Source organism: Ictalurus furcatus, chromosome 1 (assembly GCF_023375685.1).
Source record: "Ictalurus furcatus strain D&B chromosome 1, Billie_1.0, whole genome shotgun sequence".
Lineage (NCBI taxonomy): Eukaryota > Metazoa > Chordata > Actinopteri > Siluriformes > Ictaluridae > Ictalurus > Ictalurus furcatus.
Genome location: NC_071255.1, coordinates 25370893 through 25397674, shown reverse-complemented (window position 1 = coordinate 25397674; position 26782 = coordinate 25370893). Strand labels below are relative to the sequence as shown.

General features: G+C 39.3%; 1 protein-coding gene across 1 annotated transcript in view; it reads right to left on the bottom strand.

Annotated features, from left to right (window-relative positions):
- si:dkey-22o22.2 (neural-cadherin) overlaps positions 1 to 26782 on the bottom strand; it is a 123961-nt gene that overhangs the window by 61666 nt on the left and 35513 nt on the right. Inside the window, exons 2-4 of the mRNA XM_053628027.1 lie at positions 4579 to 4767; positions 1681 to 1906; positions 633 to 837 (exon numbers count right to left, since the gene is read on the bottom strand). Of these exons, the coding sequence (XP_053484002.1) occupies positions 633 to 837; positions 1681 to 1906; positions 4579 to 4767 (620 nt within the window). The remainder of the gene's footprint in view (positions 1 to 632; positions 838 to 1680; positions 1907 to 4578; positions 4768 to 26782) is intronic.

Below are 26782 nucleotides of genomic sequence, written 5' to 3'. Positions count from 1 at the left end.
ATAAATATAAACTACTGCAATTACCTGGTGTGGGGAGCTTTTAAAAATAAATTTTTACTCAGGCACAGAAAGTATATGAGTGCAAGTGGTCAATCATCAGCTTTTGTGTATATGGTATGTTTAAGTGCAACTTTTATCGTTAAGACGTGAGCTGATGGTACGATGTGGTCAGTCGGGCTTGGTTGGCACTGGTTCTCCTTGTCCCTGCATGTAGAACTGATTTCACTGTCATTTCACCTACCACACACACACACACACACACACCCCTGCCAGCAGCCACAGATGTGGGGTGTGAGTGTGTAATTGCTTCAGCCCTGTTGAGTTAGAGAAACAGCCCCTCGTTATTAAAGATATTCTGCACATTACATGTTGGTACGTGTGCGTGTCTGTGTGTCTGTGTGTGTGTGTGTCTGTGTGTCTGTGTGTGTGTGTGTGTGTGTGTGTTGTCTACGACAACACCTAAAGGAAGTAGCCCAAGGGATGGTACACATACACACACGCACACACACACACTCTTTAAGCACATGTGTGACCATGTGCAAGCAAAGGTGGTTGAGAAGGGTTTAGAAAGTTGGGTGTCTAATTCAGCCATCTGGGTTCTCACAGGTGTGTGTATATGTGTGTTTGATTACCTCTGCCACATTGCTGAGCCCTGTGTCTGCTTCAGAGGCACGGACTTGCAGGTGGTGGAGGTGAGGTCCGCTCTCATAGTCCACAGTGTGGGTCAGACTCAGAGCCCCACTCTCTTGGTTTATACTGAACAGGTTGCCTGAGTTCACCAACAGCATGTAGGACAGAGTCTTCCTCTGGAAAGAGACAGCCTGAACCACAGCCACCCTGCACAAACACACACACACACAAATAAAAACACGTGGGATAGAATAGGACATCAAAGGGCAATTCAGCATTTGTTTCATGCAGTATGAATTAAGCAGAATATGGAAATACTGCTAAGAGGAGAAGACAAACAAGTGCAGAGCAGAAAAGGTGTCATTTCATTTTTAGGGTCCATTCTGTTTCATTTTATTCACACTATGCATATATATATATATATATATATATATATATATATATATATATATATATATATATGTATATATATGTATATATATATATATATATATATATGTATATATATATATATATATATATATATATATATATATATATATATATATATATATATATGTATGTGTGTGTGTGTGTGTGTGTTGTATTTATGTGTTTAGCTGTCTTCTCCTCCTCCTCCTCACAGATTAATATGCTCTGTTGTGTGCCAGTGCCCAGAGGGGGCACACACACTGCTCTTCATGTTTATCCAAAACTTTCTTTTAATAAATATTTGAATTTGCATGTTCAAACTCACACTCTTTCAAATTCAGAGCCTGGGGACAAAAACGCTGCATCTGCGTCCTGCGCTAACCCTCTACTCCCACTTCCTGCTTCTCATTATTCCGAGATTTTCTGCCTCCATCACTTCATCGGTCTATTTTGTCTTCCTCTCTCTCCTCAAGCTCAGGCTTCACTGCTCCACAGGGCAGCAATGACACATAATACTTTATTCACCCTCTAATAAGCACAAAACATTGCACAACCCCAAATGCACATGTATATAATTATATCTCTGCGCATACACACACACACACACACATATACACAGGTAGGAGAGAGGATACTCACGCATGGCCCACTCTGGTGCTCTCTGGGATGTAGATGGAGTAGGAGGTGTTGGAGAACTGAGGGGGCCGCAAGCCTACCAGTATGGCCACTGAGGCGTGAGGACCCTTCCTGCCCTGAGTGTCCACAGCTTGCACAGTCAGAGTGTACTCTTTACCAGGGCTCAGAGGTCGTCCTGTGGTCCTTACCTCTCCCAAGCTTCTGTCCACCTCAAAACAATCCTCACCGCCTGCAGCAAACGCACACCCACATAGATGGTGCAAAAAAAAAAACAAACAAACAAACATTCAATGAGCAGAAGTTCTGTGGGTGAAAACACCTTGTTGAGGAGAGGTGTTGGAGAAGAGAATGGCCAGACAGGTTCAATCTGACAGGAAGACTATAGTAACTTAAATAACCACTCTGTGCAACCATGGTGAGCAGAAAAGCATTTCAGAGTACACATAATATTGAGCCTTAATGCAGATGGGGTGGCTGTGTCTCAGGTGGTAGAGTGGGTTGTCCACTAATCGTAGGGTTGGTGGTTCAATTCCCGGCCCACATGACTCCACATGCCGAAGTGTCCTTAGGGAAGACACTGAACCCCAAGTTGCTCCCGATGGCAAGTTAGCGCCTTACATGGTAGCTTTGCTACCATTGGTGTGTGAGTGTGTGTGTGAATGGGTGAATAAGACACAGTAGAAAGCGCTTTGGTAAAAGCGCTATATAAGTGCAGACCATTTAGATGACCACACTGGGTTCCTCTCCTCTGAGCCAAGAACTGGAACCTATAGCAACAATAGGCCCAGACTCACAGATATTCATCATTTAAGGACCAAAGCACATTCATTTCTTTGGAAAAACTGATGTCAACCTTTGAAAAGAAAATGAGAAACTTGAAGGGCAAAGGGGTCAGAGAACGCTTCTGTCAGCTATGTGTGTGTGTGGCCTTCAAATCCCCCTCAGGATAACAGAACAAGAGTCTGTTTTAAGCATTGTAGCCTGAAGCACAGTGCAGGGAGAGACGATGAAGGGGGAAAGGATGAAGCACAGCTGTTATCGTGGAGCAGAAGTCACAGCTGTGGATATGCTGTGTCTCTGTTAGTTAACCCAAGTATACATGTCATTAATGTGACTTTTTTTTATTTTAGGCCAACGAATTCTGACATTTCTGAACTGTATGCATGAATAAGCTGGATAGATATACCTGTTAATAGGTTTTACCTGTTAATAAAAATATTGCTACTTCTACAATCGTGGACAAGAAGCCACATAATATGATATGTGATATAATATGTATCCGTTGCTGCAAAAAGCAGAGTTTTTTTTTTTGTATGTCAGATGATATTTGCTTTTCTAAACCCAGAGCTAAATTTTTCGATCTGCAATACGCCTGTCTCACACATACACACCTTATACGCTACTGCTAACAGTGTCCCAGAAGAGGGAGCATCATTTCAAAGCCGGAGAAAGAGACGGGGAGAGAAACTGTCAGAAACCGTGTTTGCACTTTCACAACTCATCTCACACTCCAGATACTGAATTTGGTACGATGTAAAGTCAATCAAAATTTGTTTTAAAGATTTATTTTTTTTTATGCTAAATAATAAATTGCTTCATCTTCCAAAAATAAACAAACTTGAAACCCATGAAGTAATCTGGATTCTATGAATATGCAAATGATATATTATATAGTATATATTTCATGTAGACTTCTATACCTCCATCCCCTGGTACACTGCTGTTGTATATTGGAACCTGACAGGCTCTTAAATTTTATGACACAATAAGCAAAGAGGTTTCCAGCTTTCCCATCTCTGTAGTAATGGGGTTTTATTTATTTTTTGCATTTGGAGAGGCCTGTGCATTCAAATTTATTCCCCATACTGGTTAAATACATAAAATCAAAAGAAAAAAAAACTATATTTTATTCATTTTATTACCTCTGTTTATTTATAGTGCAGATTCAAGCATATAGCTGAGCGGTTGAAAGCTACGAATCTTGCTCAAGGTCCCTACAGTGACGCTCTAGTATTCCTTTCATTTCAATCTTCTCAAACTTCAATCTAATGAGTGACAATTGCTACAATTATTTTACGAGATTGAACACCCAAATTAAATTCCTCCAATATGATTTAATAGGACAAAAAGTGTCTTATTTAGAATGATTTTGAATACATTATATATATATATATATATATATATATATATATATATATATATATATATATAATGTATTCAAAATCATTCTATATATATATATATAAAAATTGTAACTAACAAACATCATTATGTGTAATAAATGAACAGAAACTGTGTTTTGTTTTGCTTCAGATTACTGGTCTGTAGAGTCAGAGCAGCATGTAGAATAGCTCCAAGCCACCCTAAGATGCCATTTTTATTATTTTTGAGCAATTATAGCCTCACTGCTCCTGTGGCATTACTGTCAGCTCAGTAAAACCCAGCAGATGAGATTTCAGAAACAGCAATAATCATTAGCTTGGAATCCATTTGTTATTCATTAGCAGCAAATCGGCAGTATAATCCCTCATTTGGTGTTTTAATGACACGACCATTTTGTGTATCTCACCGCATGTTGCAGGCATGGTGCCTTGCACCTGCTCTCATTTATATTCAAAGCAAAAATAACTAAATGTACGAAGCATCTCAACTTTCACAATCTCTCCACACAAGCGACAGTTGTAGCACAATCACATGAATATGGAGTAACGAAAGAATAGTATTAAGTGTTTAAATATTATAATGGTATAATCTGTACTATTGCTTTCTCCACTCATATTCCCATCCCTGCTCTTCCTTAGTAATTCAGCAAGAGATTTAATTAGCTACTTGACTTGATTGGCTGCTTCCTAATGATGAAAGAAGGTTGTGGATTCTGGGCTAAGAGTAAAACACACTCACCATCCACTAAGAAGAACTGGGCCACTTCCAAAGAGCCGTCCCTCTGTCGGACTACCAGTTTGTAAACCACCGAGCCTGGAGCTGCGCCAGGCTCCACTGTGGCGAGATACGGCTCGGGAAACATAGCCCACTGCAGATCTGACATACCAGGAAGGGTTACAGATAGTCTGCACAGGTACCACTCATCACCTGCAGATAGAAAGAGAAAGAGAGAATGAATACATACATAGCTTGAACAATAATAGTACATATCTTAATTATAAATACTGTAGTGAATACTGGAAGCTAAAATGAGCAGAAAAGCCTGTCTGCTCTGATAAAATGCACTGTTTCTTGATTTATTTTATTTATTTATTTTTTTGGGACAATCATTGTGCTGACTGAAATCCCTTTAATCTCCCAAAATCTTATGAAATAAATCTCTGGCATTGTGGGGCAGTAACAGGAAAGCACCCTGCTCTTAAGACTAATCACCTAGGGAGTGACACCGGCTTTCGAAATAAAGAGAAAGATGAAATAGCCATGAGATCTGTACACCTATACCTAGCCTCCTCCTCTGAGCTGCAGTTATTTAGTCAAAGGACCCTTGGCTACTAAGAGAAATGACATGTTTACAGAAACCCTCGACACTGTTGCCCCCTCCACATTTTCAGGAAGTCACCTGCTGTCAGACAGATGCACAGCGTGCACTCAAACAGTCATGATATCAGTCACAGAGCAGGAAGTGGAGACTCGAATACAAACAGAGCGAAGACTCAGCAGAGATTTTTGGTTGTTTCTCTTTTTTGTCACTACTGTTTGTCTCCAGACTTGCACTGTGTTGTTTTCGACATCTCATGCAACAGCAAGACAATGGCAGATATAAGAGGAAACTTCACATCTAAGCACCAAAGCGAGGGAGATGATCACGGTGCTTCCTGTACTTCTTGCCTTATCACAGCAAAGGCTTTGAAAGATGTCAACAGAGACTGATCGAGGGAGACAAAACAAGTCAGAAAGTGAAAAAACAGAGAGGGAGAGCAGGAGGTCGGGGGAGAGATGAGGGAGGAGTGGGAAAAACTCCTGACAAGACCTAGTAAATTTGTTTTCCAGTTTTGTGTCTGGTTTGAAGTTAGCATATAGGATTTTCACATGGATTTAGCTTTATCAATAGGCAAAGACTCACAAAGAGGGATGTGATTGATTTTCTCTTCCTCAATGTGCTTTTGAAGGCAAAGATGGCCTGAAGATGCGCCATGGAATTGGACACTGTGTATACAAACATGTTAATGAAACAGAACGTAGCAGTCGAATCATGACCTATGGCTAATAAACCATAACTATTGTTCACCAGAGCCTGATACTAATTCACATCAATTATTTGTGGTGTACGTGGCTGAATTCACAATGCAGTACGCTAATCACATGAAAAAGAGTTTCCAATTGAAAAAAAACCCCAATGCAAGACATTGTTTTAAACATGATGCACGCTATACATTCAAAATTGTACAAGGAAGAAATAATTGCCAATTTGTTAATTATTTTTGGAAGGCACTGAATGAAATGTGGTGCTTTTAAGGACCTTGACTGATTAAATTCCCAGCAGACCTTTTAAACACTTAAACTCTTTTAAACACTAGAGAAGGGATTTCAATCTCCTTTTACTCAAATGTAGCTTTAAGGTGCTCTACGTGCAACCCTTGAAAAATAACTTCACTCAATAAACTAACCACTGAAAATGTCAGCAAAAAAAAAAAGAGTCCATTTTAGCTAGTTTCCAGACAGTGTAGTGGTAAAATGATTGCCCTGTAATGTATTTGAATCCTGCTGATGCCAAGCATTGCTGTTCTCTCTGTTTTGACTCCTTTAATCGTGTCTCTTTTTCATTTCATTCTATTTCTCCTTTCTGAATTTGTTTTTTTAGGAATGTTAGGAGAAACAGTGACTCTGGTTTAGGAATTTAAGGAGAAGCAATGATATTTTCAAAGGATTTTAAGAGATCGTAGTTCATACTTAAATAAAACACAAGTGAGAATGACTATAAAATTTCAGGAGATATCAAAGAGCAACCTTTAAGTACAGTTTGTCGGGAAGTACAGTTTGTTTCATTCATTTATTTGTAGCCACTCCAATGCTAGACATATTCACAGGTTTGCAGTATTTGTGGTAAGCTGCTCTTACAGTCTAGCATAAGTAAAATGCAAATATTAGATTATATTACAGGTAATTAGTTGATTTCACAAGCCGGTCTCTAGTTTTCTATGTATTTCCTTCTCAGAAATGAGCAATCAACATCAGTCAGTCATTAACCCATTAAATGTTTAGTGCACAATATGTGAATTTAGTCCTGATCTCCCAGTCGGCAACTCATTTTGTGGCAAAACACTCCCCAGCCCATCCAGACTCTTATCCGTCTTCTATAATGAAGCTTCTATAATTCCTCTCATAGCCAAATGGTACGAAAATAGCAATCATAAACAGTGTATAAAAATAACTTTTTTTCCTTGCACTATAGCTCCAGTTCTCTTTGCAGAACAGACAATCCTGGCTGCAAATATCTCCTCAACCAATCCTTCCTCTACATTTTTCTCTTGTTTCTCTTTTTTCTGCACAAAGGAACAAAGTCACATAATAGACAGCGTTCACATTGATTTTCATGAGAAAGAAGAATTCGGGCATCTGGTGTGCTTATCTGCAATCAAAGGTTGTGTAGTGTGAGACCCTTTTCTGTGAGTGCACACCAGCACATCCGCTAAACATCTGATCACAGGCAATTAAAGCTATGTGATGTGAGTGAGTCAGCGATTCTGAGATTTTGTAAGTTGTGTATTGTGCACTTGACTTTAATCATCGCTGATATCTATTCATTATCATTCTATTGCCCTGTCCTAATTGGTCTGTCACAAGGCAGGAGAAGTTTCCTGTGGTGTGAGGGGGCTAGAAGACACCTTGATCCTCTTCATTCTGAATGTGTGGGTCTGTACGGATCCCTGCACCACACGGACACTCGGGCCTCACACACATCACCAACCCAGTGGGAGGTGCTCACACTCGGACAGCTAATGGGCTACAGATTCGATCAACACACCTCCGACCGGGAAGATCGACTCAGCTCTAAGCCTGGCCTTCTCTACACTCCCTTAAGCAGCTGTCACAGTACCAGAGGATCCTGATGGAACATAAACAGCCCTCTGAGAGCCAGAGAGTCAGAAAGACTCTTAAGGCAGGACATGCTAAAAAAAAAAATACACATACACAATATGGGATGGAGAGTTGCTGACCTTTCATCGATGATGAAAATAACAAGGCCTTGTGGGAAATGCTGGGATGTGACTTGTCTTCTCTATGCGACTGTGTTTCTCCCTCTTCTGCTAAATTTCACCTTTAATTTCAGACTCCTTCACTGTCTGACCCACTCCTTCGCTTGATCTCTCTTTCTATCTCTCTCTCTCTCTCTGAATCTTTTCACCACCAATGCTTGTGAGCAGAGATAAAAAGAACAAAAGAAGTGAGGAAAGGCTTACATGTGTTTGTTTATGCCTCAATAATTCCTGACTAAGCCTCAGCAGTAATGAAGCAATGTGCTGTATATAATACGCTCTCTGTATAAATAGCTGATGAATGCACTCTGAATCCTTCCAAAACTGTACTAATTTGAATATCAATACATAAGATGTCACGGATATTTATGTCAAAAAGACGGAAGAGCAGTGTGGAGAAAAGAGATGGAAATCGTGTTTGGCAGGAGTTTTTGTTTAGCATCCTGCTTTGACATACAGTACATCGTAGACTGTGTGAAAGGAGCCAATATAAACTAGACAGATTTAGATGGCATTGAAATGGAGCATTGTACCATAGTCAGCTTTTAAACAAGGACATGTAGAGTTTGTGCTCTCCTCAAAGTACTATCATTCATTTATTCATTCATACACTTCATATGAATGAAGTCTTTTGAAGGCGTGAGTCACGGATTTGGACTTCAATCTACTTGACACATTTTCCATAACTGAGAAAACAACAAAGATATCCTACTTCCTTTAAATGTACTTACAACAGAAGTATAAGGACAGATGTTGGGGACAAATGTTTCGGGCGAAAAATTTGTACAATTTATAAAAAGTATTTGTACAATTCCCCTTGTCAGAGATGGACTACTTTTTCCCCCCCGCAAAAGAATGAACTTGTAGTTATGTGTTTCTGATACAGCTGTGTGAGAAGGTGTAAGAAAACAGAACTGCTGACTTGAAACCTATAGAAAATCTGTGGGGTGAACTGAAGAGGAAAGTCCACCAGCATGGACCTTGAAATTTGAAGGATCTGGAGAGATTCTGTATGGAGGAATGGTCTCAGATCCCTTGCCGTGTATTCTCCAACCTCATCTGGCATTATAGGAGAAGACTCAGAGCTGTTATCTTGGTAAAGGGAGGTAGCACAAAGTACTGACTAAAAGGGTGCCAATAATTGTTGCACACCTATATTTAACAAAGATATTTTTTGATAAATCTGTGTTGTGTTTGCATTTGTTTGATATCCACGAGAGCAGAGTATTTTTGTGAATTTTTTTAACTAAAGATCAAAACGTTAAACAATGAAAACAAATTTTCACAGCCTTCTTTGCTCATATTTACCAAGGGTGCCAATATCAGTGGAGGGCTCTGTACAACTTAGTTTCTGCGTTTTCATTAAGATAGCCTTGACAGTAAGTGACCTGGCTTCTGGATGATAATACAATAATAATAACTAATGCCTCCAGAATCCATGGGCTCGTCTTCCTTAACGCATCTATGAGTCCACCTGAGCTCTCCATCCCTCTCTTGCCCACACACACACACACACACACACACACTTTGAACCAGGAGAGGCTCACAGGTGTCTGCATAAGTGACAGCGTGGGCTGTGTTGTCATGGCGATTGGCACAGAGCAGGCGTCCCCTGTGTTCAGGCAGGCCTTGGCAGCGTTAAATCTTTGTGGCATCTGAAGAGCGTTTGGGTGAGCTGCCATAATCACCCCATCCTCTCTAGCCTTGCAGAAGGTGTTTTGGGTTTTGCGGACTAATAAGAGCGCCCTTTCATGCACAATTAACTACTCAACCACGTATATCTCATTGTCGCACTGATGACATGCATTTCCATGGCTATAATTAAGTTTTCAATTCAGGGCCTTTGTCTTGTTTTTGCTCCTGTCATGAGCTACACATTGAAATCTCTCAGGAGGGGAGGGTTCATAAATGCACACACAGTCAGAGAGAAAGAGTGGGGAGACTGAATGATAGAAAAAGGAAAGAGTGAATGTGACAGGGATGGAAACGGTAATGGACTGTAGACCGTTAGTGTAAGGTATGTCAGTATGCATGCTAATTTGTAGGCATGGACAGAGGGCTGTGTGTGAAACAGACAGGGCTTCATTGTTTCATTTGTGTGTGTGTGTGTTTGTGTGTGTGTGTGTGTGTGCATGTGGCCTGTGGGGGGAAAACAGAGGCTGAATGCCCTGGATCAACAGCGCAGGAGCCACTGCCTCCCATCTGTTCCACCAGGGCACTGTGAGCCCTAATTAATGATATTATAGACTGGCCCACTTTTACCAAGAAGTTCTCTCTCTCTCTCTCTCTCTCTCTCTCTCTCTCTCTCTCTCACACACACACACACACACACACACACACACACACACACACACTCTTATCCTTGTGAGGACCTTTCACTGACATAATTATAAATATAGATAAAGCTATGCCTACAAGTAAACCAAACACTTACAGTAACATTAACCTCAGTTCTTATAAAAGCTGCAGTTCTTGTTAAATAAAAAAATAATTAAAAACAAAATTAAAATGTCCCCAGAAGGTCAAAACTGTCAGATATTCCTATCCCTACATTTGGTCCCAACAAAAATATGAAAACAAGCCCTACCCCCCCCCACACACCCCTCTCACACACACACACATACATTGATTTTACATTGACATTAACCTTCAAATGAATCCAACTTCCAAATGAAATCCTGAATTCTAGTTTGAAAGGCACTTTTCTTAAAAGACACCAGCTAAACATCCCGACAAGGTCAAACCATGCTGTATGCCATCATAATGGGGACATTTTGTCTTCTAAAAAGGACACGCTCTCTCTCACACACACACACACACACACATTGCAGCATTTTTTATTGTCCTTAACGGCACTCAACAGAGTTTACGCATGCCATGCACACGCACACACACACTCAACAGGACCATTTCGAATTACTGAGAGTGTAATAAAAACATGGGGCACATCTGAGCAAAGAAAAATGAACACAATGACAAACGTGGGCCATCAACCATTTACAACATTCTGTGCAGGTTAATTAGGCCATTTCTCAAACCAATGATGGAGCAGAGCCAAGAGAGAGAGAGCGAGTGAAAGAGAGAGAACGAGAGAGTGTGAGTGAAAGAGCGAGAGAAAGAGAGAGAGACAGAGAGAGCAGGAGGGAGGGACAGACAAGCCATATAATTATGTTTTCTTTGGCCTGTAGCTTTTAAGCTGACATCTATGTGACATGTACGTACGTGTGGACACACACAGATGCACACCCTGTCCTTGTCTCTTACAAATTCAGCTACTCTACTCTCCTTCCAATTGTACTGAAGCTGAAGCACGATGTATATTTCATACCCTGTCATCTCTTAAACAATGACTAAAACAAGCACTCTGAAAAACAAAAACCCCTCCCGACCTACGCCAAAGAGGAAACATGTCAAAAGAACATGTTGAACGAATACAACCGCACAGCTGTAGGATCGCTCCTTTTTACTGATATGGTTTCGCTTTCTTGTTCGCGCACTCGATTTATTTTCATTTCATTTCACTGGCTGAGATTTGATCGAAAGGCCTGAGGCTGTTTGTGGACATGTAGCGCTACTCAATAAAATGAACTGGAGACAGCTGCACATCAACAGTCCAACACAGAGCTAAAGCAAACCGCACTGTTCTGTCTTTCTCTCTCTGATACAAGTGCACATGTATTTCTGTAGCGTTTGCTTGAAAGCATCATACAGTATCATACTAAGATGTGAACGACTAAAGCCGTGTGCACACTGTGTGATTTTTAATAGTCCTTTGTGACTGTTGTTTGTCAGACTGTACGGACACGATCCCCGCTGTAAGCCATGTCACACCGTAGGATCTCAGTTATCATTAATGTCAGACTGTACACCAGTCACGACGTGAAAAACGGACACACGCAATAAGACTCGTACAGAGTAGGAGAAGCCACACTACAGGACTGTGCCTCAAATCTTCTGACACTGCCAGAATTTAATCGGAGGACAAATTTGATCGCAATGGCCGTTAATCGGCTGTCAGGGAACACGTCAAACTAGCGATCAAAGACTACAGACTTTGGCCTAGGATTACAGGAATCTTTCAGGATTCTCAAAATTTGTCTTAGACGACCAAATCGTGGCCAAAATCGTACAGTGTGAACCCGGATTAAGGCTCCTGCTGATTTTCCAGTATCACGAGAGGTCACTGTATATGTTTTATAGGAAACCTGCATTGATGAATGTGATGATATTTGGTGCTAAGGCTATGGATAACTTCTAATAACTTTGTGTGAACCCAGTTTACTGTAGTTTTGCTCTCCCTATGGCAATCCATCCATCCATCCATTTTATGTAGGGGGAGCAGATGAGCCTGGAACCTATCCCAGGGAACTTGGGGTACAAGGTGGGGGGGACACCTTGGACGTGGGGACAACTCATTGCAGGGCATAATCACACACATATTCACACACTATGGACAAATTGGAAATGCCAGTCAGCCTACAATGCATGTCTTTGGACCTGGGGATGAAACCAGAGTACTCAGAGGAAACTGAGTATTTTTTTTTATATTATAGAATATTTTTTTTTTAAAGTAGTAAAGGGGTTGAAACTGAAACAGTAAAATCCTCTGATGCTGAGAAGGAAAACAAGGTGTGTAAATGTCTATATGAGTTCCATGTGTAATGTACTTTGCATGACACTGTTAAACAGTGACAGTGATAGCTAAACCCAGACAATGATAGCTTAGTTGTGCCTCCCCTTGACTAGCGACACCAAACTAGCCTAGTTATAAAAGTTTTATATTTTATCGGTCTGGTAGTTCTACAGTGACAACACCCGAGGCAAGTTTTATGATAAATCCAACTTTTTCTGATCATGTCATACATTGCACGCTAAAAGTACTGAAAAAACTATGAGTTTCACTTTGTAGTGTATTTTTGTAGGTTTGATAGGTTTTGAAAGTAACGTGAAAGTAAAGTAATTAGTAATCTCATTACTTTTTACATGCAATAATCAGTAATTTAATCAGATTACAATTTTATAGCAGTAATTAGCTGTAGTGGATTACTTTTTTGAGTAACCCTCCCCAATACTGGTTAAAAGGATAAAAGTTAACAATGAGGCTATTCACATGAAATTTTCACCAGACTGGTATTAACTCAAGAAATCCATACATATGAAGAAATATAAACATTAAAGTCCATAAATGAAGTTATGTTTAATAAAGAGGAATGACCCAGGAAAAAAGTATTAAACACTGTGTGTATATATATATATATATATATATATATATATATATATATATATATATATATATATATATACATATATATATATATATATATACATAAATTAGAATATGGCAAAATGTCAAATTTCAGCATGTGAAAGGTTTTCCCAGGCTGCCACATATCCGCATTGAATTAAAGAAGCAGTCTGCAATATTTAGAGATCTGTGCTTGCCTGTGAGGTGAATTGCAAATTGCAACAAAAACCCTGACCAGCCTTCTCCTTTCCCTCACCAACTTCTACTGAAAATACATATGCCTTGTAAGATCACTTTTGAGAATGAAAGAGTTGAACACAAGTACAGCCAAAAGGTCTCATTTACCAACAAACATCACCGTGAAAGACAATTTTGTGCAATTGCAATTTCACAGATTCAAACAGTTTTCCGCAAAAAAAAAGCTGCAGCAAAATCAAGCATATTTGGCCGCAACAATCCCCCCAAAAATTCTGCGAAATCCATATGGACTGAATTATTATGACCCACTGTTTTTCTAGTGATTACGTTTCTAGAAATGATATGATACTACAGGTCTACTAACACATTTAGCAATTATGAACTGTGCCTTTGTAAGTTGTAAGAGTGTTTATAAAGTGTTGTATTTGTATGTGTATAGTATATGTATATCATTGTCTTTTTTAAAAGTGATAGATTGACACTGATATCAATAAAGGCATATTGAACTCCAATTATCTGTGTCTTATTTGTTTAAAATATATAAAAGTGTGTCTGCCAAAATGTTAACTTCCTAAATTCTTTGTCAGTGACAAAACCAGGATTACACTGAACACTCACGCTCTGTGTGTGTGTGTGTGTGTGTGTGTGTGTGTGTGTGTGTGTGTATGTGTGTAGTCTAAGGGAAAGCTTTTGGAAAGTTCTGGCCAGTTAATGATCATGACCAGTGCCAGGACACATCCCTCATAGGTGCCTGGTAGCCCATCTCTCTCTCTCTCTCTCTCTCTCTCTCTCTCTCTCTCACTTTCTCTCTCTCTCTTTCTTTCTCTCTCTCTGAACCTGCAGATGCATGGATCCAGTCCACATTCTAAGTTGCTCTACTACCATTTCCAGAATGTTTCACACAAATACAGTAGAACATTGAATCTCTTAAGACATAAACCTGTTGATTAGGTAGTTTATTTTAAAGCTGACTTCATATATGCAGTTTTTTTGAACGAGTCTCTGAAGTGAACGAATCAGTATTGGTTACTGCCATGTCCAATCCTTTGTTTTGCTGCTATTGTTGAGCTTTTGAAACTCAAACCATAAAGCTGAAATGTGGAAATCAAAGCACTACATTTCCATACATATTTATAATCAAATTCATGATGATCAAAGATTACTGTGGTTTACATCATATTTGTTAGTGTTAAACATTCATGAATTGTATAACTAGTATGTGTTTATGCAACATATGATATATATGATGAACCTGATCAGTATTCCTTGAGTCAGTGAATCCTTTCAGCCATGACCTAGAGTCGCTCCTCTCATGTTCAAAGGTTGAATTAAGCCTGTGATTTCACAGAGTCTTGTTAGAGCTCATTCGGTCAGTGCTCATGCACACAATAATAGTCTGCGTTTGACTGGGTGTGAAAAATATTACTTTTTATATAAAGGCAGACGAAAAATGTTAGAAAATAACACAAAATAGCAATGATTATTAGCTATTGTTGTCTGCTTTGGATGGCAGAATGATGGCAGCTGCATATGTGGACATTCTGAGCAACTCACCGAAGCAGTGAACAAATCTGAATGAATAATTTAACTAAACAGACTCAAATGACTTCCGTCAGTGAAAAGACTCAAAATGTTTATATTTCAATGGATTTAAAAAAATCTTGTTGCTTGTCTAAAAAAAGTCATTTAAAGTACAAGCAATCAGCCTAATGCCAGTGGTGAAATCCTGCATCCGTACCTTGTGCCCGCATAGAGGACGGACTCTTTTCTATACAGGTAGCAAAGTCACCTAACCCAAAATGGATTACATATTTACCTAGCTATCATCACTATTATCACATTCCTGTTTCTGGATGTAGCATATTGATATATTTAGACTCTTTGGATCTGTACTAGCATAAGGAGATATTTGTTTTCCACATAGGAAACCAAACACTTCTGCAAAAGCCCATTAACATAAATGTAAATGCATAAGTTATAGCGAGAGTCAACAGATTCTTTTTTACAACCTATTAACATTTACTGTAATTGACGCATTTTAGATCATATCTGATAGTTACAGACTGATATACTGTACGTTTCTTATCTTATGTATTTTGCTAAACCAATATTTCCCATCCCAGTGGTAGAAGGGAGATGCTGGTTCACAGCTTAGGCTTAGGCTCACAGCTGGTTTCTGGATCAGTCAAACTCAGCTATCTGATTTTCCTCCGCTCCTTGATCCGAATCAATCGTGCCAGAGGTAGACTGAAGGCAAATGCCAGTAAAAACAAAACAAAACAAAATAAAACCTTCAGCCTGCTTCTAAAGCAGGCGCTTTATGTTTGTCTTCTACAGAAACTCAATTATGAAGATGAAGTTTGACAGGCTTTATTGGAAAGGGGACCAGGGGAAACATTTCCAATTGGCCTCTGCTGAACAATAAGGGCTCCTGAAGTTGGTCAGTAAATCAGGCTTTTCTCTCTACCAAACATCAACCTGCTGCAAATCCTATTTCCTATCTCAGTCCTATTTCCTTTTTTAAACTAATGAATAATAATACTTCATTTATGTAATCAGGTATGTTCAAAGAATTTTCAGCAAACAGGCTACAAGCAGGGTATGGGTGCATATTACTGGAGGTTTGGCAAAAACTGAAATGCAAATACCTCTATACTGTTATTTTAAAAAAAATGGATTTTAACAGCAACATGTGGGAAAATCACACACAGACAATATGAACAAAACTTCAAAAAAAAAAACAAAAAACACCTGATTACAGTGTCCTGTTATTCAGCTTACAAAAAAATTCATGATATTACATATACAGGAAAACATTAAAACAAACCAGTTGTAGTGTTGTAGATACAGCAAAGCTGTTGTTAAAGTACACTTTTCTACATGCCAGATGACTCAAGACCTACAAAATGAAAAACGATTTTCAGTTCCAACAAGCCCTGAGTGCTCTCCATGCAGTGTGCCTTTAAAAAACACAAAGTAAAAGTTTAAAGCAACAAGCCACCATGTAACCAGTCCTTTTAGGACAGGAAAGACAGACACATTCTACCCAAGCAGATCGGTATAAAATTGGCATGGACAAAATAAGATTAAAAAAAAAAGAGAGAGAGAGAGAGAGAGAGAGAGAGAGATAACAGGCTCAACATTACTAACCATGTATAATCAAATCTAATTCCATCTAATAGTGAGAGAAAGAGTGGAGGAGAAGAAGGGTGGCTTCAACAATGTCATTCAATAGCAGCCATATTTCTCTCCATACCGTTGGAAAACACTCGATAACTTTATAGAAAACACTAATAACTCGCCAGTCTTCACATTTACAACATGAGCACAATGAGTAAAGCCTGTTTTAGACGACTTTCGTCATCAAGCACAAACATTACATTTCAAAGCCCTGAAGTAACCTAAAACATGGAAACTGTCACGTAAATTATGAATAGCTGACGAATTGAAAATAAAACGCTGAAATATTAATGCATAAGGTTCATGGTTTAGTAATAATTTATGTCAAGAAATTTCTTATAAAAAAATCCACAAAGAGCAAAGAGCATGTGGGTGAGCCTTAGCCAGATGTCTTGATGTCTTACTGGATGTAATCACCATCATTCATGTTCAGCTAGGCGGTAGTCTGTAGCAAAGAAGAACACTGGCAACACTGAAACACTTGTGGTGGGCAAAAACTCCAAGTTGCCCATCTGTCAGTCCTGCAGGCCTCAGGACAAGCTGTCTCTCATGTATACACACGAAAACACAGACACAGACTTAAAAGAGAGAGACCAGAAGAGCTTGCTGTCCAGAAGCAGTAAATGGCTGTGTGTGTGTGTGTGTGTGTGTGTGTGTTCCCTCCCTTATGAAATATGAGTATTTAACCTTATTATTTAACCTGAATGAGATTCCACTTTTGTTCAGAAACTCTAAGTTGTTAAAGTAAATAAGCCACAAAAGACATCTAATATTCATGTGCATTCGAACACAAACAGAACTGCCCTTCTTTGAAGAGGAAATGTATGCAGGTTTATCAGCTGCAGACAGTCCGATTGCCTTTAAGTTGAAAAGAGTGGGGTTGGAACTGGCTAGTCTCGCTGGCAGACTAAAATCGGTGTGGTGATCGTTGGGGTGGTTTTGCACTTTCATTCAGGCCTGGTCTGGTCTCTCTATGGGGTTCTCTCAGACACTAATGCCTAGACTCCCAATGCCATTCAGCTGAAATAAATCCAGCACTACCAGATTTTCCACTCAAGTAGACGTGTAAAGAAATGGTACCCAGGGCTGGACGGGACAGGGACAGTCATGCTGAGCCAGTCCACACAAACACACACACATAAAGCCTGATGAATGCCAATGTTTTCAAACACAAGAAGATGTAGAAGAAAGCGGAGGTTTTGTGTGAGCTAGAGACAAAAGAGGGAACACCTACAGCTGTGGCACAAATTAGGACCTCGGTCACTCTTTACATAGTCTTAGGAGAGACAAGACCTGCACTAACACAAGTACAAAGCCATTTAACCCACCTTTTATATAAGCTTACAGACAAAAACACAACCCCTTCCTCTCTTTCTCTTTCATTCACACACAATCACATCCAAGTAAAAAAAAAAAAAAACATGCTCCAGTAATCAAGTGGAAGATTTGTCCATTTGTTTAAATAAATGGCAACCAAAATTAAGAGGAATAAAGGGACTGTGGTGGTAGGTGGGTGGTGGGGAGATTTATTTTTTTGTCATGCAGAGATTACTCATAGACAGAAGCCTAACAACGTCTTAAAGAATCCATAAATCTCATCTAATCTCCACACTGGTGTTTCCTCCACCAGGAGAGTAGAGCCATGGGAAAGTCAAGTCCTGCCTCAATTTAAACTTAGCTTCTTACTTTCTCCCAATTTCTCACCATTACTTTCCCAATCACTATGAACGAAACTGCAGTGACTACGAGGCAGAAGCCTGTAGAGATTTGAGGATTAGTCTGGAGTGCTCACTCTGGGAGTTAGGGTGTGATTAAGAGAACGGCCGCTGATAGTCTATCGTCACTCCTGCTCTGTGCTCTTCTTTCGAACCTCACCCTCATCTTTTCTACTGCATGCCTTCGTCTGCATCTTCCTCTCTTTTTTAAAATTCCTCACCGTAGCTCACACTCAATGATATTCGAATAGCGCAGGGGAGCCTCTTGAGATTGGAGTCATGGTGAGGCACTAATCGAAAAACCCAAGTCTCTTTCACTTACTTAAGGTATCTCTCAGCTCTCTCTGGGAAGCAGTTTTGATAAGGACAAACCGTTCACCCCAGCTCTCTGCTGCTCCCTCCGATGATAAACCTGTTTACTTCACTTTCCTGTTCCTTAGTTCGCCCTCACGTAGCTCATCCTCCAAGCCAAACACTAAACCATCTAAACCCGCTTATATACAATACATGCTAGGCACCGCTAGTATATTGCTAGCTTTAAAAAACTAATTATATATATATATATATATATATATATATATATATATATATATATATATATATATATATGCAAGAACTGTTTTGTATTAAGCACTGTTAGTTCATGGACACTATCTGTGATTGAGAAAGACAGAAGTCTCAATACAGCAGGCAGTCTTCAATTCACTTCACGTTTCCTCCTTACATTGGTATGAAAGTAGAGGAGCTCAAAAGAAGACCTCACAATGTCTTTTCTCATGGCCCAGAAACCTCCACTGATGAGCCTTTAAAAGACTCTTCAAAATCCTGAACACCAGAATCACAATTTAAACAAGTTATTAACTGCTTTAGCTTGTTATCCATTGAGGTGCGTCATTAGCTGTGTGTGCACCCATTGAGGTTAGAACTAAAGATTTCCAGAACTATTCCTAACAACATCTGGGCATTTATTGGATGAATTCCTCTTACTGCAGGACACATGACCGTAACAGAAATAATGCAAACTGCCAGTGAATCCAAAAAAGGCACAACAAATTTCAGATTGAAGTTAGTGTTCTTTATTGCTTTTACATTGTTGAGTGAATATAATGTAAAAACTAAAGGTATGTTTTTAAACCATCTTCAAGCCTTCAGGACTTTTTGACACCTGCCGCTTGCTATGAGTGGTATGCCACTAAAAGCAATCATGCTGCCAAAATATTGCGCTTAGCTGGTCATGCTGTGCTGACTCTTATGTAAAACGTACATTAATAATTGAAGCTGTATTTCACTAATCAGTGATGTTAAGTACAGCAAACTCAGCCCTAATAGTTTTTGAAAAAAGTAAGTATTATAGAGTAGGAACTGAAAAGGGTCATAAAATTATGGCTGATTCCCCTAGTGAAAGCATGCCTAAAGTTGGTAAAGTCCTGAAAATCTTCCTGGGTTCTTGGAAAGGTTACTGCAGATGAAACACATCCACTTCATCCACAACCCATACCATTCTTCCTTAGTACAACTGTTTAAATTCAGAGCAAAAGCCAGTGATTGTGTTACCTACTGAAGCTTGTGAGAACTATGTAATTCTACTGTATACTGTACAAAGACTATACATGTATGTCTATAGCACTGTACTTTTACCACAGGAACATACCATACTGATTCATATGAGACCTCCTCAGTGCCCATTAATCACCCTATACAAAGTTACATATATAAAAAAAACAACAACAACCCTAATACTGAGACACTGTGTCTCTTTGGCAGAGTCTCATGCCCCAGCATTGTTTCGATCTGTGGAACAAAAGAGCAAGCCTGCATCTCCATTGGTGGGGAGATTTAGACAGGTGGAGGACTGCTCGCTGACATAATGAGCATTTGCAATTCAGTCACATCAAGCAGGGTGAGGACATTACAGTGCTTAAGCAAAGCTAAAGCATAGAGAGAGAGACAGAGTGAGAGGATGAGTGCCAGAGAAGGATGGGTGATGAGAGGCAGAGATACATAGCTTTACGCTAATGGTGCTTCTTCTTCAAACTGGACACTTGAGGTGTTAATCATGTCTTCACTAATGTGTTGAATTAATAAAACACTGTTCTACTATCTCCCTGGCTAATACCGGCATTACTATACTTCACACTGTTGTCCAATGATAGATTATAAAAGGGTGAAATGCTTGCACAGAGCTTTATGAATAATGTAGAGGCGTATCTCTATGAAGAAGATAACAGCGGTGTGGATCAACTATTACCTCTTTACATAGTGTGAGAGTATGTCTGCATGAGAAGTGCCCACCTGCCTGCACTGGTGCGTATGGCATTGATTAATCCCTCACTGCTATCTACTTTCCTCACCCATCAATCAGCATTAGAGCCCCACTTACTTTTTTCCATGCCCGATTCCTGCCATGTGTTGGACTTTTTTGTTTTTACCAGTCTTGTTGTGTGATAGTGCTACAGAGGCATTCAGAGGGTCTGGACCATTGTGCCTCCACAGCAAGACATGGCCGTCCTTAACAAACTACACCCTGCTGTGGTTAAATGCCCACTTTGTTGGCGTACTCCTTTAATTATTTTCTCAATACAGAGAACTGTATGTGTGAGAGTGGGCTAGGGGGGTATAAGCTGTATGGGGGATTTGATCACATGTATGAGTAGGCTTTCAACCAAGAAAATGCTTTTTTTCTAACAATCTGTCGTTTAGACAGACTGAAGCCTCAGCACACTCGAGTAATCCAGTCAGATTTCCACTTCTCTGGTCTAATTTCACTGGTTATTTTCATGTATTATTCCCAATCATAGATGGTGCTAATATATTCAAATTAAACTGACTTTCCATGCAAGCGAGAAAGAGAGATTGGGAGGAAGGGAAGAGGGAGAAATGGTGAAACACTGAAAGTGTGAAAGAGAGAGAGAGAGAGAGAGAGAGAGAGAGAGAGAGAGAACTGCTCTTGAAGAGGTCTCCAGGTCCTGGGTACTAGCCCATTAGAGCTCTCCTAAGTTTTATTATTCACTCTATTAATATTCAATACCTCCATGAAGGTCATAAGTGTCCTACCAAAAACAGTCCTAATGATTAAATGGTGCCTCAAATCCTCCTTCACCCATCACTCACCTATCAATTAGACTCCCATAACTCCACCAGAAATTGGAAGACTATATATATATATATATATATATATATATATATATATATATATATATATATATATATATATAGTCCTACAAATGCAAGAGCAATTTATGGTCCAACTGGATATATCTACACTCCCTCTGAGCTCAACTGTTTGTTTGCTTGAACACGGTTTTGTAGCCCAGCTCATCCTAGTGTATATATTCCTAGTTGGGGAAATAAATTTGCATATTAGTTTAAAAATAAATGTAATAGGCCTTCAGATTTTGCCAAAAGCCCCTCAGACACCACACTTCATTTTGCATCTATTACAGCAAAGGAGGAGAGAGAGGGAGAGAAGCAGTTATTTATCTTCATTCTACAGAGAGAGGGATTAGTAATGATTGATGTGTGTTTGCCGTCGGGAACACTGGCAGCACAACAAGCTTGGAATAATAGTAAAAATCAGGAAGACGAGAGAGTGAATCAGAAGAGTGAGTGAATAGGGACTGGGTGTAGGGTGCAGGGAAGAAAGTGGGGCATTTGGGTTTAGAACCAACGTCCAGGTCTGGCCAGAGGAGTATTTCAGATGTAGCCGTGGGCCTTGCATCACACACTCTCCCTCACCCTACAGAGCAGCTTCAAAACCATCTCTTTCTCAATCTCTCTTCCGCACAGTGTGTGGTGATTGGCAAGGTGATCTGGAGGATCCGGAAGGCACAATAATAAATACAGCCTGTGTTTCATAGGCTTGATTGCTGTAGTGATCTGTCAAGCCTCAGCCTATGAAAGGAGCAGAAATTATAGGCCTCTAAAATTCCACACCCCCACAGAAACATTCTTAATGGCATCCATATTTAATTGACTCCATATTTGGGACATTAAAACAGACTGCTATGAATCTTCCACTTCTCAAGGCATCCCAGTATATTAGATCCAGCACAGGGACAGGCAGCAGTGTGCTGTTTAGATTCATACATTCATCTTCAGTAGCTGCTTTATCCTGGTCAGGGTCACACTGGATCCAGAGCCTATCCCAGGAAGACTGGAAACACCGGATAGGGCGCCAATTCATCACAGGTCTTCCATGTGCACACACATTTACATACTCATACACATCTATGAGGCAATTTCACATAGCTAATCCACATACATGCAGGTGAGAAGAAAATGAGGAAGCCCAGGCAAACACAGGAGCAACATGCAAAGCTCCACACAGCAACCCTAAGCTCAGGATAGAACCCATGGCCACCTTGCTACTCACACATATGTGCAATTTACGCTAATTGTGCAGTTTCTGATGATTTTTTTCAATATTCCTAAGTTCTGCCCTGACCCCTATTATTTAGCATTTCTGAGGACTACAGCTGCTTTTGTTTCCTGTAATGCTGATATCCATGCTCTCGGTTCCACCAATTATATGCAAGGCCTTTTGATCTGGCCATTACCCCCTGAAACTAATTAGTCAGCAGCTGAAAACTGCATTCAGGTGAGGATTGATCCGCCAGGCATGGCTACAAAGTGGAAACACGGCTTTTAATTCTTTTAATTAAGTGGAGGGCAAAACCCTTTGTGTTCCTGTTAGCAATATTGCAGAGCGCAGTGGGAGTTAAAATGTGTCCACTCTGGATACCATCAGCATATTTAGTAACTGAAACACAGGTGTTACACTGGGAAATGCCCCTGGTGGTGGTACAGAGACACACTTAATTTCAATATAACTGAAAGCAAAGTGGGGCAAAAGTAGGAAAAAGAGAGGGGTGGTCATCATCAACCAGCTACCACTAGGGAGGCAACAAAGGCTCTTGATGTCAGGCTGGACAAATCACCAGTCTTTTCAGCCATCCAAAACCCTTCTCCATACTAGCTGTTAAATACTCTCTCATTTTACTGATACGCTTTAACATAACATTCCACCTTGTTAAAAAAAATCCAACCACTACCCGTTAGATAAGATATCAACTGAGAACATTTTCTGCTTGTGTGATTTTTTTTAATTAATCGGATAAATATAAACCCCAGTCTCTTTAAACGCAGTCTCATAAACAAAACTGTAGCTTTCGCTAAGGAACTTTTCATCAATAAAAGCCTACAGCTATAAATCATTCATAACAATTGACTGACAGCCAAACATGGTTCTTTGTCACCAAATTAACCAAAGCTCTAATAACTTTTAAAGCTGTAAAGACATGAACTTCTTTTTTTCATTCAAATGACTATACCTTGCTCTGAAAATTGACACAGTGTTTAAGATTTTTTTCCCATTGGAATACAGTGTATGGAAATACATATACAGAGCAGTGTATATGGCATCAACTTGTCACCTTCAAGATTCTAAAACTTGTGGCCAGAAAGTGTACAAAAGATATGAGACTCTGTGTTAAATGGTGGAGCAAAAATATTTAATTGCTTATACTAAACTTAATTTAAGTTTCTAATTACAATATTGAATTATGTAAAGTGAGTGTGATCAATTCACATAGTATTAACATAAACCAATTACATTATGAAATCTTGTGGGGATGTTAGCACTGACAGGTACTATAACGACAGTATACTATAGTTACTAGAGCTTTTTTTTTTTCAGTGTACCTTGTCATAGATTTAGGTAAAATTATGCCAGTTACACTGCAAAAAATGGTCTTAGCAAATGAAGATTTTGTATTTCTTATACTTCAAAACAACTTGTTTTGAAGCCTAACAGTGTGTTGTATCATAATTTCATAATGAGAAATATTTGAGAAGTTTGCCCATATTCAAAATATTTCCAATTCATAACAGCATAGTATTTTTTTTTGAAGCACCTGTGTACTATAGTTGAACATCTGGGCAAATGAAACATGACTATACAAGCACTTTAGCTTTTCACCTATAAGTTTTGATAGTAAATTTGGACTAAACACTGATACAAGTACAATTGTATTGAATGTTCAATGGTGATTGATAGCCATCCTCAGGTCTGATCTCATGGATCAACTCTGAGCACAGCATGTGAATGAAGGTGAGACCTATTTATCCCTCTGTCATCCCACAGTTATGGCTATTATCCCTGTCTTCATGCTCATCTTTCATTCTAAAGAATGAGTGACAGTCTGGGGCCAGAGGCCACCTACAGCCCTGCTCACAGAATGAGTGCCATTACATGAGGGACAGAGAGGGAAGGAGAAACACACTGAAATTTTAGAAAATCTGATTGGGAAGCCACTGGAAGCGTTTGTGTTTAATAGGGAATTGAAGTGACATAAACAGAGCAGATGTCAATCATTTGGGGTCAAATTAGTAAATCTTGTGCATCATACACACTCGAATTTCATACACACATTTTCTGTTCTGTCTATACATCAAACATATGATATTCATGAAAAAAAAGTGTTTTGATATAAAAAAGTAATATTGATACTAGCAAGCGGTCCATCTGCTTCACCACTACACCAGCAGCAGGACACAGGCCCCAGATTAGAGATTTTATTTTTGGGATATCCCAGAGGTGATGGCCTCATCCAGGCAAACCGGATTACAGAGATTTTATTGGATTTGTTCTTGTCCAGCATTAGTAATCCAACTCTTTATGAAACCCTAGATCAAATTGATCCTGTCACAAATGAGAGTTTTCTCCTTAATGTTTACATGAAAATCTATGGTTTCATCTCTTTAGCTCCTGCTTTAATACGATACTGTGACTTTTATGCGAATTTATATGTGGTTTCTTGCGTTATCAGTGTTTGAATAACCTTATACACCCCCACATACTCTGTAGTGATTTTTCAGCTAAAATCTTTCACAATATACGTATAAGCACAATAGCAACTTCTACATTCAACATTCACTCTCTAATGTCTACTACAAATAAATTTAGATTGTTTATTTATTCAAAGGAGATCTTTTTAATGTAAAAAAAAGAAAAGAAATTAAGGGCTTCCCAGGAAAGAAAAAAGTACTTTTGGTTTCAACAGACTCAATATGCTTTAGTTTCTGCGTCGTAATACTGCTCTCAAGTATGTGCTACTTTCATGCAGCTATCGAAATCAGTTTGTCCAACTGTACTTCTGTTTACAACAAACCAATCTACTGAGCAGCACAGATGACACTGAGCAAAGACAGAGGTGTTTATGATGGATATTGACTGAGAAGAGACTGGTAGCTTTGATCATCCTTTAGAATAGCTTTACATACTGTTCAGACTGGTGGAGACGACTCTTAGCTCTGAATATACAGAAGATCTTAATCTGAATATACAAACATACACATTCTTCATCTGCTGCACACTCTCCCAAACCAACAGCACTCACTTCCTAACTTATTGATACCGACTTGCTGATTAGATCAACCACAGAATGAAGCAATGGGTTTCCCGTGTGTTTGAGCCGAATTTTAAGGAGGGAAAGGACTAGACCAAGGCAGAGCAAGAGAAAGAGAGAGAGAGAGAGCATGTGAAGGAGAGAGTGAGAGTCTGGTTCCATAATGAGGCATGGTGGTTAACCTGATTAATGTTATCAGTAATAGGACTAATCATTTCCTCTACCTTTTAAACTCGCTGAGTTAATCCTGTTAAAAGGTCTGGTATTTTGGACCAGTGCTTAATTGGCAGTGGAAGAGCAGGAAGCTGGAGTGCTGTGACGGGGGTTATATTGGGCTGTTGGAAAACAGCAGCTGTAATTATTTGGGACAGTATTTGATTTTCCCTTCCGAACAAACAGCAGAAGCACATAAGCAGCTTTCCTCCAGAATTTCAGTATGAAATCAATTATATGTGCAATAATAAATCCTCATCTTTCAGGGACGCATGCTGCAGCGTGCTCAGCCTAATGACAGCAGACGACTCCAGCAGAGCGTGTCTTTTAAGAAGAGTGAGAAAACATGCCAGATGTGTGTGTGTGTGTGTGTAAAAAAATTATTAATTATTATTTTTACAGCATGCATCAAGACAGGCTCAGCACTGATTTAAGCAGCAAACACATACTATTAAATGTTGCTGTTTGCTATATTCTTCTATGTTTCTCTCTCTAACATTCTGTACATTTGCACATTGAAGTAAGTAAATGAATGTGTGAGAGACAAGTTTTGATTCTTCCGTTGCACATTAATAATACTAATATCTGATTTTCTGAGTTTATTGATAGTGGCAAGTAAACGCCATACTACATTTCCTATCAGATTAAGATCATTAGCAGATTACAGGAAATCCAATCAGATCACCTAGATATTATCTAAATAATCAGGTCATTCAATGCACGTACTGTATACTTAATTAATCTAACTGTGCTTTGTTAATCTGTTCGAGATTAATTTTCTACATCAAAGAATTCAATTAATTCAACACTATACCCAAAGGAAATGAAGAAAAGCATTACACGCAATTTGCAACCATAAAAGCGTGCAAATAAATATTGATCAATAAAGTGTCACTGTTTAAAATAAAACATCATGTGCTTCCATTTGTGTTCACTGACAATCTGCAA